The 12,282-nt window shown below is 45.7% G+C and overlaps 1 protein-coding gene across 4 annotated transcripts in view; it reads right to left on the bottom strand.

Moving 5' to 3' along the window:
• The window catches only part of VPS8 (VPS8, CORVET complex subunit), a 193,963-nt gene that overhangs the window by 84,758 nt on the left and 96,923 nt on the right, over positions 1-12,282 (bottom strand). For all 4 annotated transcript variants that reach the window (XM_019503787.1, XM_019503790.1, XM_019503789.1 and 1 more), the window contains 2 exons: positions 10,959-11,048; positions 9,217-9,263 (listed from right to left, as the gene is read on the bottom strand). In XM_019503787.1, the coding sequence (XP_019359332.1) occupies positions 9,217-9,263; positions 10,959-11,048 (137 nt within the window). The remainder of the gene's footprint in view (positions 1-9,216; positions 9,264-10,958; positions 11,049-12,282) is intronic.

The following is a 12,282-nucleotide window of genomic DNA, read 5'->3' as shown; positions in this document are numbered from 1 at the left end:
GTGTGTGGGGGGGGGGGGGCTTTGGGTGCATGCGTGGGGTTTGGAGCCCAGGAAGGGGAGGTCCCTGCACACCCTTGCAGGATGCAGGGTAATGTGGGTCAGGAGTGAGGGGCAGCAGCAGGGCTGGGTGGGGGCTGTGGCTTGGAAGCAAGGGGCGCGCAGGCACGCGCACACACACACCCCCCCCCGCCCACAGCTCTGTTGCATGACTTGCCCCAGCCCTGATTCACCCCAGTCCCTGCCCCACTCTGTCCCCCACCATGGGGTTCTCAGTCTGCCCCTCTGCCCCTTCTCCTCCACAGACTTACCAGCTTGGCACTCTCTACTTGTGCCAGAAGAAAAAAAATCTCCAAGATTTGATCAGTCTTTCTTGAGTCTTTTCCTTCCAACCATGCCAACTGAGGAGAGCAATGATTCCGGTTTCTTTCCTTCCCTTATTTCTCACCTTTTTAAGTTAGTTTGACTTGGAAATCAGGAGTCTCGTGATTCTTTCATGAGAGCTGGCATTACTGTTAATGGGCTGCTCCACAAGTTGTACTTTGCTGACCGGGTACATCACAGGCTCTGATGGTGAAAGGCTTTGGCAGTTCAGAGCTGTGATGTGGAGGCTTTACCTTGCATTAGAATTCCCCTCAACTTGCAATTACACGTGTGGTGGCTTTGCACAGTTGAGATGGCATTGTTGTCCTTTCAGCTCCTTTAAAGTTACTTTTACTTAAAATAGAGGCTGTTTCCTCCTGGCTGCACTGTTTCGCTTTTTTTTTTTTTTTTAAGGCACCTGGTATTTTGATCTATTTTTCTTTTTGTGTTGCTGTTTTCCAACTGCTGGCTAATAGCACGTGTTTTTATCATGGCTTCATCCCTATAGCTTCACAAAAAAGAAAGCAAGGACAATGAGAACACAGCTTCTTCCTGAAGGTGAGTTTATGCAAGTGAGGAAAAACAGTGCTCACATGCACAACCTAGCATCTGGAAACTCCTCTGGCATTACAATTGACTCCTGCAGGATGAAGCTGGGATTAGCCTTATTTGACCATGGTGAGGCAGCATAATTGCCCTCTTGAAGCTTTTGCTCTCATGTTACAAATATGGAGCAACCATTATAAATAGAAAGCTGGTGTGTCTCAAGGTACCAGCAGAAGCAGACAACATCAACTTGATTAAAAAAAAGGCATGCATATGAAACTGAGCTAGCAGAAATGCTAACTACAGAGAAGAGTCACCGAGCACCATACTTGAGAGCCACACAGCAGCCCAAGGCTGGGGAAGGGATGGAGGCTTTGAGTCTAAGATCTGCAGCCACCCACAGAAACATCATCCTACTCCTTCTGAAGAACCAGTGCTATGGTACTGCCGACAGGGAAAGGTCATTAAGAAAATGTTCTTCAAAAGCAAATCACCTCATAGCCTGTAAGAAGACTGTTTTTGTCCCAGGCACCTCAACCCTCACTTAAGCATAGCCTCTTACATCCTGAAAAAGGCCACCCTTCTCTCTCCTATCTGAGCGAGTTCTTGAATGCACCCTGCTTATAAATGAATGGAAAGCCATGCTGTGCACAGCTGCTTGTGCTGGCATGCAACTTATCTCTGGGCTTCCCTCCCAACCACACTTGCTTGTTCCTTGGATGCAGGAGGTAGAAGAAGTCCCACCTAAAAGCAGCAGGAGATAGCCCTGTACCACCTCTCATTAGTCAAAGGAGCAGATCCCAGAAAGGGAATCACCAGCAACACCCAATCCTCTCCTGGGCACAGGTATCTCAAGTGACCTTGGAGAAGTACCCAAGCAGCTAGCTGGGAGCAGAATCAGCAGCTTTCCATATTTCCTTCTAGTTCAAGTCCAAATAACTACCAAACTTGGCCTCTCATTTGATGCTCAAATTCCCCTATTTAAAGAGTTAAAATATGTATCCAAAATATGACACATCTCATTTTTCTACCAGAAATGTTCACTTGTATAACAAAAGAGAATAATTTTCTTTGCTGTAGCAATCAGTGGGCAACGTTCTCTGGCCTATGCTACTTGGGAGGTCACACAAGATGTACAGAATATTTCCTTCTGGCCTGAAAATGTATAAATTATCTCTTCTATTTGTCAAAAATGTAAGAGCTCTTCACATCAGCCCAAAATTGTCAGAAGAGAAAAAGAAGTTTGCTGAAATGGTTTGGCAATATTAACTGTTGTAACAAAGTCTGACAACATCTCCAAATGCTTCATGTCTGATATCTCCATATTTGTTTGAAGAATTAGTAAAGCCATAACTACATTAACATCGAGTCCTCTTCTTTCTATCTCATTTTATTGCACACTTCTTTAAAAGATTAAGCTTCTTAGACTCTTATATGTAATGAAAAATGTTAGAATGAAATAAACCCACATAAGCACAAAGAATGTACGAGACTATCTGGACCTTGGAAATCTGCCTGCAAGTTTTGTAGATTTAATTCTACAAGACAAATAGATTTATAGAGGCATCTTTTCCAAGGAAGCTCCTCTTTCAATTCCTCTCCATAAGCTGTCCCCATATTACAGTGCTGTCATGCAGATGCACATCTTTATGCTGCCACCTTCTAAGTCCACAGTTCATTGGCTTGTGTCTCATGTCTGTGTTTTCATCTCGCAAGGGGCAAGACTGTGAATAGGGCAAACCTTACAGAACACAGACTCAGCGTGCCATCTGACCTCCTTCAACATTTGCTAACCACTGGGGCTAACGAGATTTACCCATAAAGATTATCTGGAAAGGGGCACCCCAACTGAGAGCCCAGATACCCCAAGGAAGGAAACCTGACAAATATCTACAATGTGAATTGCTTGTTTACAAATGGCCTTGTCCTAACTCTAATGCAAAACCCCCATGAAACCCTTCAGTGCCCCAAACATGGATACACCCACAGGTACAATGTGTATGAATGGCTTATTCAGGCTTTACATTTAAAAGGGTGCCCAGAAGAGCTCTTCCTCAAAGCAGGCAAACAAAGGCCCTTCCAGCATTCAGAGAAATGCATTTCTCGAGTAGCATCCGGAACCAGCTTCCCACATTCACTGTCCACCCCAGAGCTCAAGGAGGGAGGATACTATGTTGAAGGTATGAATCACACCCTGATTGAGCGCTTGCTCAAGCCAGTCATCCAGGTAACACAATACCTCCATCCCTTCCCCAGGCCAAAAGAAAAGGCTTTCTATGAGAAAGTTTTATCCTAGCTTAAACCATTGCTTTCTCAGAGATGTGAAAACATGAGTCCTAAAGCACAAGGCCTCTTAATGAGCACAGGACATTTCACATAAGAAAAATGGGAACGCACACCTGGCCTGGAATTGACACCAGCACTTGTTAGGACTCCCAGCCTTGAGAGAGACCCAACTTCTTTCCTTAGCACTTTGGCAGAAGAAGGATTAGGAAAGAGTGCTGCAGTTTGCTATAGGCTGCAACCAAGTGACAGCTCCTGAGGCTTGCTAGTACAGTGATCAATCAAAATTTGGACACGTCATTAAAAAGGTCCCCCCTGCCTCTCCTCACCAAGAAGTGATGCATCAGCTAAAAGAGGCGAGTTCAGGATGGAGACAGGGAGCACAGAAGGCAGCAGTTTTACAAGAGATGAGTGCACCACAATGGGAAGGATAAAGAGATGAGCAGGATCTCAAGGCCTTACCAAAAAGGAACATGCTGGACAATTACATATACAGGGGGAAACGGGTTCATCCAGGTCCCTTCTACCTCCACATTTGCCCTAGCCCTGGCCCCTCCAAAAAGAAGGGGTGTTACCAGCAACCCTCCTCCAACACCTCCATGCCAGAGAGCCTCTCTGCCCATACCACATTGTAGTGCGCTGATTAACTTGGCAAGATTGTCAAGCCAGTATTAACACAGCCAGAAATGCAGATTGTCCTGAATACAGATATTACATGCTTGCAGCTCTCAGCATTTCGGTAAGTACTGGCAGCACCTTACTGAGACGCACAACAGAAACGGATGAATTTTGCTGTGGGTGTTTGCAATGGAAATTCCATCTCTCCCTGGAAATGATCAGGAAATGAAAATGTAAAAAAGCCTTTGATAAGTGAACTGTAGCAATACCGTTTACTCTCTACTTTCTATCACTGCTTATCAGTCATGGACACAAGGACATTTGGTTTTAATTTCCCCCAAGGCAATTTCTATTAACCTCCTCCCCCCACCTACTTTAAAATAAACCTCTAGCCAAATTAAATGGGCCAGATTAATCTCTGATGTAGCTCTACTCATTTAGTGTTGTTACACCAAAGGGATGAACCTGGCCCCCTCGGCTGTCAGGAAATCATTTGTATTTGGGACATTAAACTCATTTCTTCCTCCATTTTAATAAAAAAAAACAGCCTGGAAGAGGATATAAACATTCAGATTGACTGGAGAGAGACAGATGTTTCTGGAAGGACCTGAATCATAGTTCTTCATTCTGACATGTTGTAAAATCTGTGCATTTTTAGAATTATGCTTTTTTTTCTTCTCATGTATTTACTGTGGATATTCACAAGTCTTCTGTTGCCACAAGACATAAGTGAGATTAAGCCTTCGGTAATAAATACAAAATAGTTCACAGACTAGTATGGAGGAGTTCCACTACTTTTCAAGTGGAAACAGTATGCTGAAGTACTCCTTGTTACACATACCATTATACTGGCAACAAAATAGAGCTGGTGCAAGCTTAAGCATTATGAATTATGGAACTATTGTAACTCCAAAACACCTAAGATCTCTTCAGAGAATTTTAAGAACAACATGGGTCAGGGAATGATTTCAGCAAAGCAGAATCCCAGCAATTCGGGTCTCATCCTTTGCTCTGCAACCATACATTTAGTTGAGTCCTTTAGATTGCAATCTGTCTAAAGTCCTGCCTAGCCTTTGCTTTGTGATCATGTTGATATGTGCAATCCAGACAGATTTTTTTTTTTTTTTTTTATTTACTGTTATGATTCGGGATGCCAAAGCATCCTGCTACAGCCCAGGAAGAATTAATGAGCTTTGCAACATGGCTACACATATTAACAATCATGTGAACCTTGCTGAAGGGCAGATGGTGAGAGAGAACAAGCTGCGTGGCCTGACGTAGCTTGCTGAATGTCAGCCCTGCACACAAAGGGGAGATATTTTGTTAGGTCAGATTTACAAAGTGGATATTTCTGCTACTACAAGGGCCTTCCTGGTGATGAACTGAGCAGAGGGCGTAATATGTTTCCATATGACAGACGACAGGGGAAGCAGTCACTTCCTAATTATTTCAGGGCAGAGTTGAATCAGTTTGTTACCTGGAGATTTATGAAACCTCTTCCTGGGGAGGAGAAAAAAATTCACACCCAAGCTGATGTCTTGCCTCACTGTTTCGTTTGTCACAATGCTCTAGTAGCAATATAGTAAGATAAACAATGCAGCCACACACAAAACTAAGCTGCAGCAGCACCTATTTGACAACTGGCTTCCTAGCAATAGGATCCAAACAAGAAAAAGTCCTGCAAAGAATCATAGATAGTGAGGGTTGGAAGAGACCTCCAGAGGTCACATCTAGTCCAACCCACTGCTCAAAGCAGGACCAGTTCCAACTAGATCATTCCAGCCAGGGCTTTGTCCAGCCAGGCCTTAAAAGCCTCCAAGGATAGGACGTCCACCACCTCCATTGCATTCCAATGTTTCTATTGCAAACACACACCACTTCTTTTAAGTAACCTCTCTAGGTAGTTTAATACTAAGCTATGTACTGAGGAACCAACACGGGCTCTGGCTATAAATCATGGGCACGTGCATTAGAGAGAACTGAGGAAGGTTAAGTACCTGAGTGCACTGGTCAGCTGTAAGAAGACCATGAGCTGACAATGTGATACAGCTATAAAAGAGACTAATACAATTCTAGGGTGTACTGGGGGGAGGATGAGCATATTCAGTAGAGACACGTACTAAATACTTGCCTGGAGTTCTGGGCACCCATGTTCAAAGAAGATGCATTTAAATTGGAAGAGGTACAAAGAAGGGTCCCTACATTGGCCAAGGGCATGGAGACCTTGTCTTACAAAAGAAAGGGAGCTTGGCTTTCCACCTTCCTGTGAAGCATTCACTCGAGCTGACAGTTTTGGCTGGGTGCACACATGCTCCCATTCATGCGTAGAAAGCTCAGAAGTCATACAGGTCACCAAATCTGGTATCAAGAAAGAATTTTTCCCTTAGGCCAGATCAGAATGAAGGATGAGGGATATCTGTTTTCCTTTGTGGTATGGGGCACAGTCCTTTTCCTAGGATTGTCTAAGCCAGTAAGGGCCAACCTTTTTGGCAGATGTGCCACAAATTAGGCCTGCACTCTCCCCAAGTGCCACTCCAATCCCCTTCCCCTGCCTGATCTGCTGCTCTTTCTCCTTCCAGCCATGTACTCCCTGGCTGCTTTGCTCTCTGCTTCCTTCCCTGTACTCCCTACCCAATTTGCCACTGTTTTCTGCTTCTTGCTTTATATGCCACTGTGCTGCCTGTCCCCTTCCTGATCCACCATGTGCCCCACACAGGCTACCCATGCTACCTTTGGCACCCATAGGTTGGCCATCCCTAGTCTAAGCAGGTATTAACCAATTACTTCTGTTGTTGCGGGGCTAGGGCACTGACAGTAGCCTCCTCTCCCCCTGCTTTTACCTATGGCATGCTGGCACGGTGTTTCTGTAGTTACAGGCCTTGTAGTTATGGGCTAGGGTTTGAAGTGGCAATTTTATGGAATCCTTAAATAGATGGTTAAGAGTGGATGCAGTGGTCTGCACCAGTGCCCATGAGTCCCCTTCCGCTATGTTCATCATAAGTGCTCAAACAGTTTATCAGTTGGGAGGGTAATGAAGCTCTGAAACAGGTTACCTAGAGAGGCTGTGGAAACTCCATCCTTGGAGGTTAAGACCTGGCCAGACAAAGCCTTGGCTGAGATAATATAGGTGGAGCTGGTCCTGCTTTGAGCAGGGAGTTGGACTAGATGTGACCTCCTGACATCCCTTTCAACCCTCATTTTCTATTATTCTAACTGCAAGCTAAATGCAAAGGGCATGCAGACAGGCTCACTGACCAGGACTGCACATTTGCTGAAACCTTTAGAAGTAGGAGTAAGAGCTAACTCTGAAAAATCCAATTAACGTCCTATCAAAACCCAACCTTCCCGTTTGCCTTTCATAACATAACACTTGATACTACTCAGGGAATGCTTAGCTATCCCCAGAGGGATGCTGGCAACGCTGGGAATTTAAATGTATGCCTCCTTCCCCCTCCCTCATCCCTGTTTCTCTTCCAGCGAAGCACGAATCATTAAACGGTTGAGCTCTCGAGCTCCACTCTCCAGAAGAAAATAAGTTACATTAGCACTTGCTGGAAGGCATCTTGAGTACCACATAAATGTCTTGCAAGAAAGAAAAAAACCCCAAAAAAACAACATGTAGCACTTGAAATGAATATTCAATTGGAGGGAGACACCTGGTAACAGCAATGCTGAGCGGAAAAAAGAAGACAAACCTCAGCAGAGAGAGGGAGCTGCAATGGAATATGGCAGCATTTTGGGGCTGTAACAAAAAGGCAGTTTAACAAGAGGCGAGGAAATAAGCATTTTTCTACTGGGCTCTTGGTGCGACCACATAAAGGACTATGTGCGCAGTTCTGAGCCCCTAAATAAAAATACAGGCAAACTGGCAGCGTTCACACAAGAGGTACAGAAGCTCAGGCAGACAGAGATCATCTCACAGCCCTCCTTGTGCAGTCCCTTGAGCTGTGGTTCTCAGCCTTTTTTGTGCCAGGACCCATTTGTAAACGACGAGTCCTGAACCAGTAAATAGTTTATATAGAAAACAGCCCCCTGCCCCGCCAGTGCCTCTCATTCCCAACCCACTGCCCCCACCCCCAGTCCTCAGCCCCCAGTGTGAGGCAAGAGGTGGGGGGGGAGGGGGGAGCATGGGGGGGCACATACCCCCCATATTTGTACACCCACAGCAGGCACAGAGCTGCAACCTGGCCAGACTGGCATGAGCAAGAGCCACCTCTGCGGCCCTGTGTGCAGGACCCAGCACAGGGGGGGCAGAGCGGGGGAGCGAGACTTGTTGCTGCCACCACCACTGGGACCCCTGCGCCAGCTGTGCCACCAACCACGTTAGGCGTAACAGTCGGAGGAGCCATGCTGTCCTCATCTTGTCCCTCTGCCAGCCGCTTGCACATTGGGTTGTGGCTCTACCCACTGCCATGGCCCAGCCACCACCACCTCCACCACCAATCCCTTCAGACCACCCACACTGCCCACCACCCCACATCCCCTCTGGGGTACAGCTGCGGCCTAAGGGGAGTGGCAGCAGTGGCTGTGCCACGGTGGCAGGCTAGAGGATGAGCACCTGGCAGTGGGAGGAGGAGAGGGCAGCATGGCTCTCTCCCAACCCCATCGTTACTTCTCGTGTTGCTGGCAATGCGGCTGGTGCAGGGGCCCCAGCAATGTTGAAAGCAACAAGTCTCACTGGCATGCTCTGCCCTTCCATGCTGGGTCCCGCCTGTTGGGCTGCAGAGGAGGCTTCTGCCCACACCAGTCCAGGCAGGCTGCAACCCCATACCCGCTGTACGTGCACAAATATATGAGGGGGCACGTGCCTCTGCCATACTGCACTGACATGTCACCTGTGCCCTCCTGCCCCTCGATGCATAGTTTATGCCACCCCCCAGCCCTCCTCCCACTCCCCCTAGCCCCAAGCAGCCCTTTGTAGGCCAGAACTCTGCCAGCCTGCAAGGAGAAACCTGCAGTTTCCAGCATTTTACTCCTTTAAAGGAGAATCCATTTTTAAAGTTTGTTCACAACCCTTTCATATATTCTTGTGACCCATTTTTGGGTCACAACCCATGGGTTGAGAAAGACTGCCTGAGAGCAACTCAGGTATGCAATCCAAAGCAGGTAAAAAAGGATCACAGAGTCATCAACTCAACCACAGTTCATTCCCAGCTGGCCCATCTCTTTATGGAAACCATACACGAGCCTTTCTGGCCCAAATGTCACCAGCAGGATGTGGATTCTCTTCTGGGGCCCAGGCCTTCAACCTGTGGAAGGTTCCAAAAGGGACATTGCTTTATTCCCTGAAAAGGCAGGGTTGGGCCAAGTACAGGCTGCAAGGCTGTAGGCTTATATGTTGTTTAAGATCAATATAACCAGCGTTTTGAGCTATTCTTGATTTACAAATGGCTCAATTTACTTACACACCTTGGGTCAAGAAGACTCCTCAAAAACTGGAAAAGCAAGAACTGGTCCTACAGAGTGAGGAAAACAAACAAGGATTAATATTTAAACACTATGTTGTAGTTCAGAGCAATTTTTACATGGTAGCTTCTGAAGGAACTACAATTAATTCTGATGGGACCAATTCCCATGGAGAGACTGGTCGTCTGTGATTCTTCCTGACCACAGATTTTTCACCAGTGTCACTTGTTGAAAGACCATCTCCACCCTGTGCTCACTCTCTGGTGTCTAATTGGTGTTGTGACCTCTACAAGCCATCCTGTCTCAGAAACCCCAGAGCTGCCCCATCAAACAAAGAAATGCAAACTTGCCAGTAACTGGAGTTCTTTAACATGCATCATCTACATACACATTCTCTCTCAGGCCCGTGAGCTTTGTTCACAGGCTTTTTGCCTTAGCAGTGCCTGTGGACACTGCCTGTCTGTCTTCCATCCCTGCTCCCAGGGGATAGAGCGGCAGTGTGCATTTCCAGCTCCCCTGCTTCCTCTTAGCTGCAGAGTCCCATATTTTATTGTGACAGAGGATAGACGGCAGTTCAAATGTTTTTGAGACCAATGCATCTCACAAGAACTCTGGTTACTGGCATATAATTTTATTTTCTCTTTTGTGAAATGGTCCCCATCCACATTCGCTCTTGTGGGTGACTCCAAAGTAGTGCCCACATACCTGGAGGCGGGCATCCAAGTCCCCTAGATGAATAGGAACTGTAGGACTACTCGGCAAAGTGCACCATCTACCCTGGAGGCTTCCACAAGGATGTAAAGGCATAAATAGGACTCCTGATGGCTGCCCTGCAGATGTCACCTACAGATGTTATGCAGGGAAGTTATGGAAGGGATTTGGGTGCTAGTGGAACAGGCGCACATGGCAGGAAATGGATTCACCCAGGTGACCTCACAGCCTCATATCCAGTCAGACAACCAAATGCGTTCCAAAATGGGGAATGCTTCCTAAATCCATCTTATTTGCTGGATCAGCCAAAAGGGACAAAGCTTTGGGCAACTCAAACCCAAGATAAGCACAAAAGAAGGTGCTGAAACCACCTAACAAACAATCTATCAAAAAAGTAACACCAACCAACCAACCCAGGACAATTGAATGGTGAAATTATGTACAATTTTTGTAGGCATCACAAAAAAAAAAAATTTAAATGGAGAAAATGAAGAAAGCCACAACAAAAATGGTTTTGTATCCCAGCCAGCTGCAGGATAGATAAGAAATGAGAGTCTATACAGTGTTCAGTTAGAAGGACACACACGTCCCCTTCTGCCAATTAAAGCTTCTTGGCAGGTTTCAATGAATGAATGGCAAGAAACAATCCCAACTCCACCCTCTACCACCTCCCTCCAGCATGTCTCTGCAGGGACTGTGTCAGGAGGAACCAGAGCCAGGGACTTCTTGCTGTGTATTTATGGAAGAAGAACATCAAGAACTGTAGTAGTAAGGATCTGGATGGCCTACATCAAGCCATGTGCTAACATGCAGCAAAAGGAGAAAGAAATTTTCCCAAGGTGTGAGTTATTCCAAAGCAACCCATTTTGGGCAACTCACTGGTTCTGGGCATTGCCTGACAGGATGCTGGACTAGGAGGTTCTGCCATCTGATCTGCTCTGGAGATTCCTATGCATATGGCTAACCCAAGAGAGAAACATAATACAATTACAGCACAACACAGTTCAACCCAACACCTGTTGGAGCATCTTTACCTGAAGGTTGTTAATGATCCCCTCAAGCTGATCATTGAAGTGAGTGGTGATCAGGTCTGCAGCTTTGCCAGGGCTCAGCAAAAGCAGCTCCTAGGGACAGAAAAACATACCCCCACCTAAATTAGCTTTAGTTTCACAGGCTATAGGATCATGCATTAATGCTGCATCCACATACACTGTAATACTATTTACACCTCCACATGACAGCATGTGAAAGTTAGCAATGAACACCACTGGGAGAAGAATGGTTTTGAAGTGACAATTAGAAAAGGTGACAAGTTGTTATAGTTTTGGTTCAGATAGACTCCTCTGAAGGCTGACTGAAGGAGGTACAGAACTGGCAATGGAAGAGTGCAAGAGACCTTATACCACTGAGGCAAAGGTCTGAATTGAAGAAAGGCTTCTCCTCCCGTACCTCTTCAACATCCTACATTTGGGCTGAGATTGCAGGGAGAGGACTCAGACCCAAAACCTAATTTCAGAAGGCATTTATTGGCAACTCAGTGGTATCAATGTCTGATAACCACAGACCTGAGTTGGACTGAAACTAGCAGCCTATAAGTGAACATCTCGGTAACTAAAAATGGAAAAAACAGAAAGCTTTTTAGCCAAGATGATACAACAAATAACAGGGTAGCAGAAAAAGAAAAATGGACTTCATGAATGAAATCTGGTCATTCTGCTCTAATGCAAAACATTTCATTACATGCTAAGAACTGGTCTACATTTCAGTACTGCACCTGCCATAGCTCTGCCACCACCGCCCCTTGGTGTATGGGGGCAGAAGGGAGTTTCTGCTGCTTTGTGGGATGCCACCCATGTGATATAAAACCATGCTAATAAAAGCTCTCTTCTGTCAACATAGGTGTGTCCAGCCAAGGTTTTTCTGACAGAGCTTCATCAGCTACTGACAGTGATCTTTTCACACCCTTATGCCAACAACATTTTGTAATGTAGCCCATGCCTAAGTTCCTACCATCATTTACACTCATAAAAGTTATCCACATATGAATATGGCACCCAGGACCCCTAAGTGTGCTAAATAAGGTATGTACATTCATAGCGTTGGCACAGCACATGCACTGTAACGTTCCACTCCTAATGCATAATACAAGGCATATTTTAACCAAACAGGTGTACATTTGGTCAGAAATTTGGCAAAACTTCTTAATCTGTCCGTGTTTTGTCTTCTGGATAAAATCAGTCCAATACAGACCAGAATTTATAAAAATTACCAGAAGTCACATCTCAAGTCTCAAACAGTGTAATTTAAGTGAATTTTCTGTGTTCCTAAACATAACTAAAAAAAAAAAAAAAAAAAAAA

This window comes from Gavialis gangeticus, unplaced genomic scaffold (assembly GCF_001723915.1).
Source record: "Gavialis gangeticus isolate Ggan-Ray unplaced genomic scaffold, GavGan_comp1, whole genome shotgun sequence".
NCBI lineage: Eukaryota > Metazoa > Chordata > Crocodylia > Gavialidae > Gavialis > Gavialis gangeticus.
This window is presented reverse-complemented; position numbering and strand designations above follow the sequence as displayed.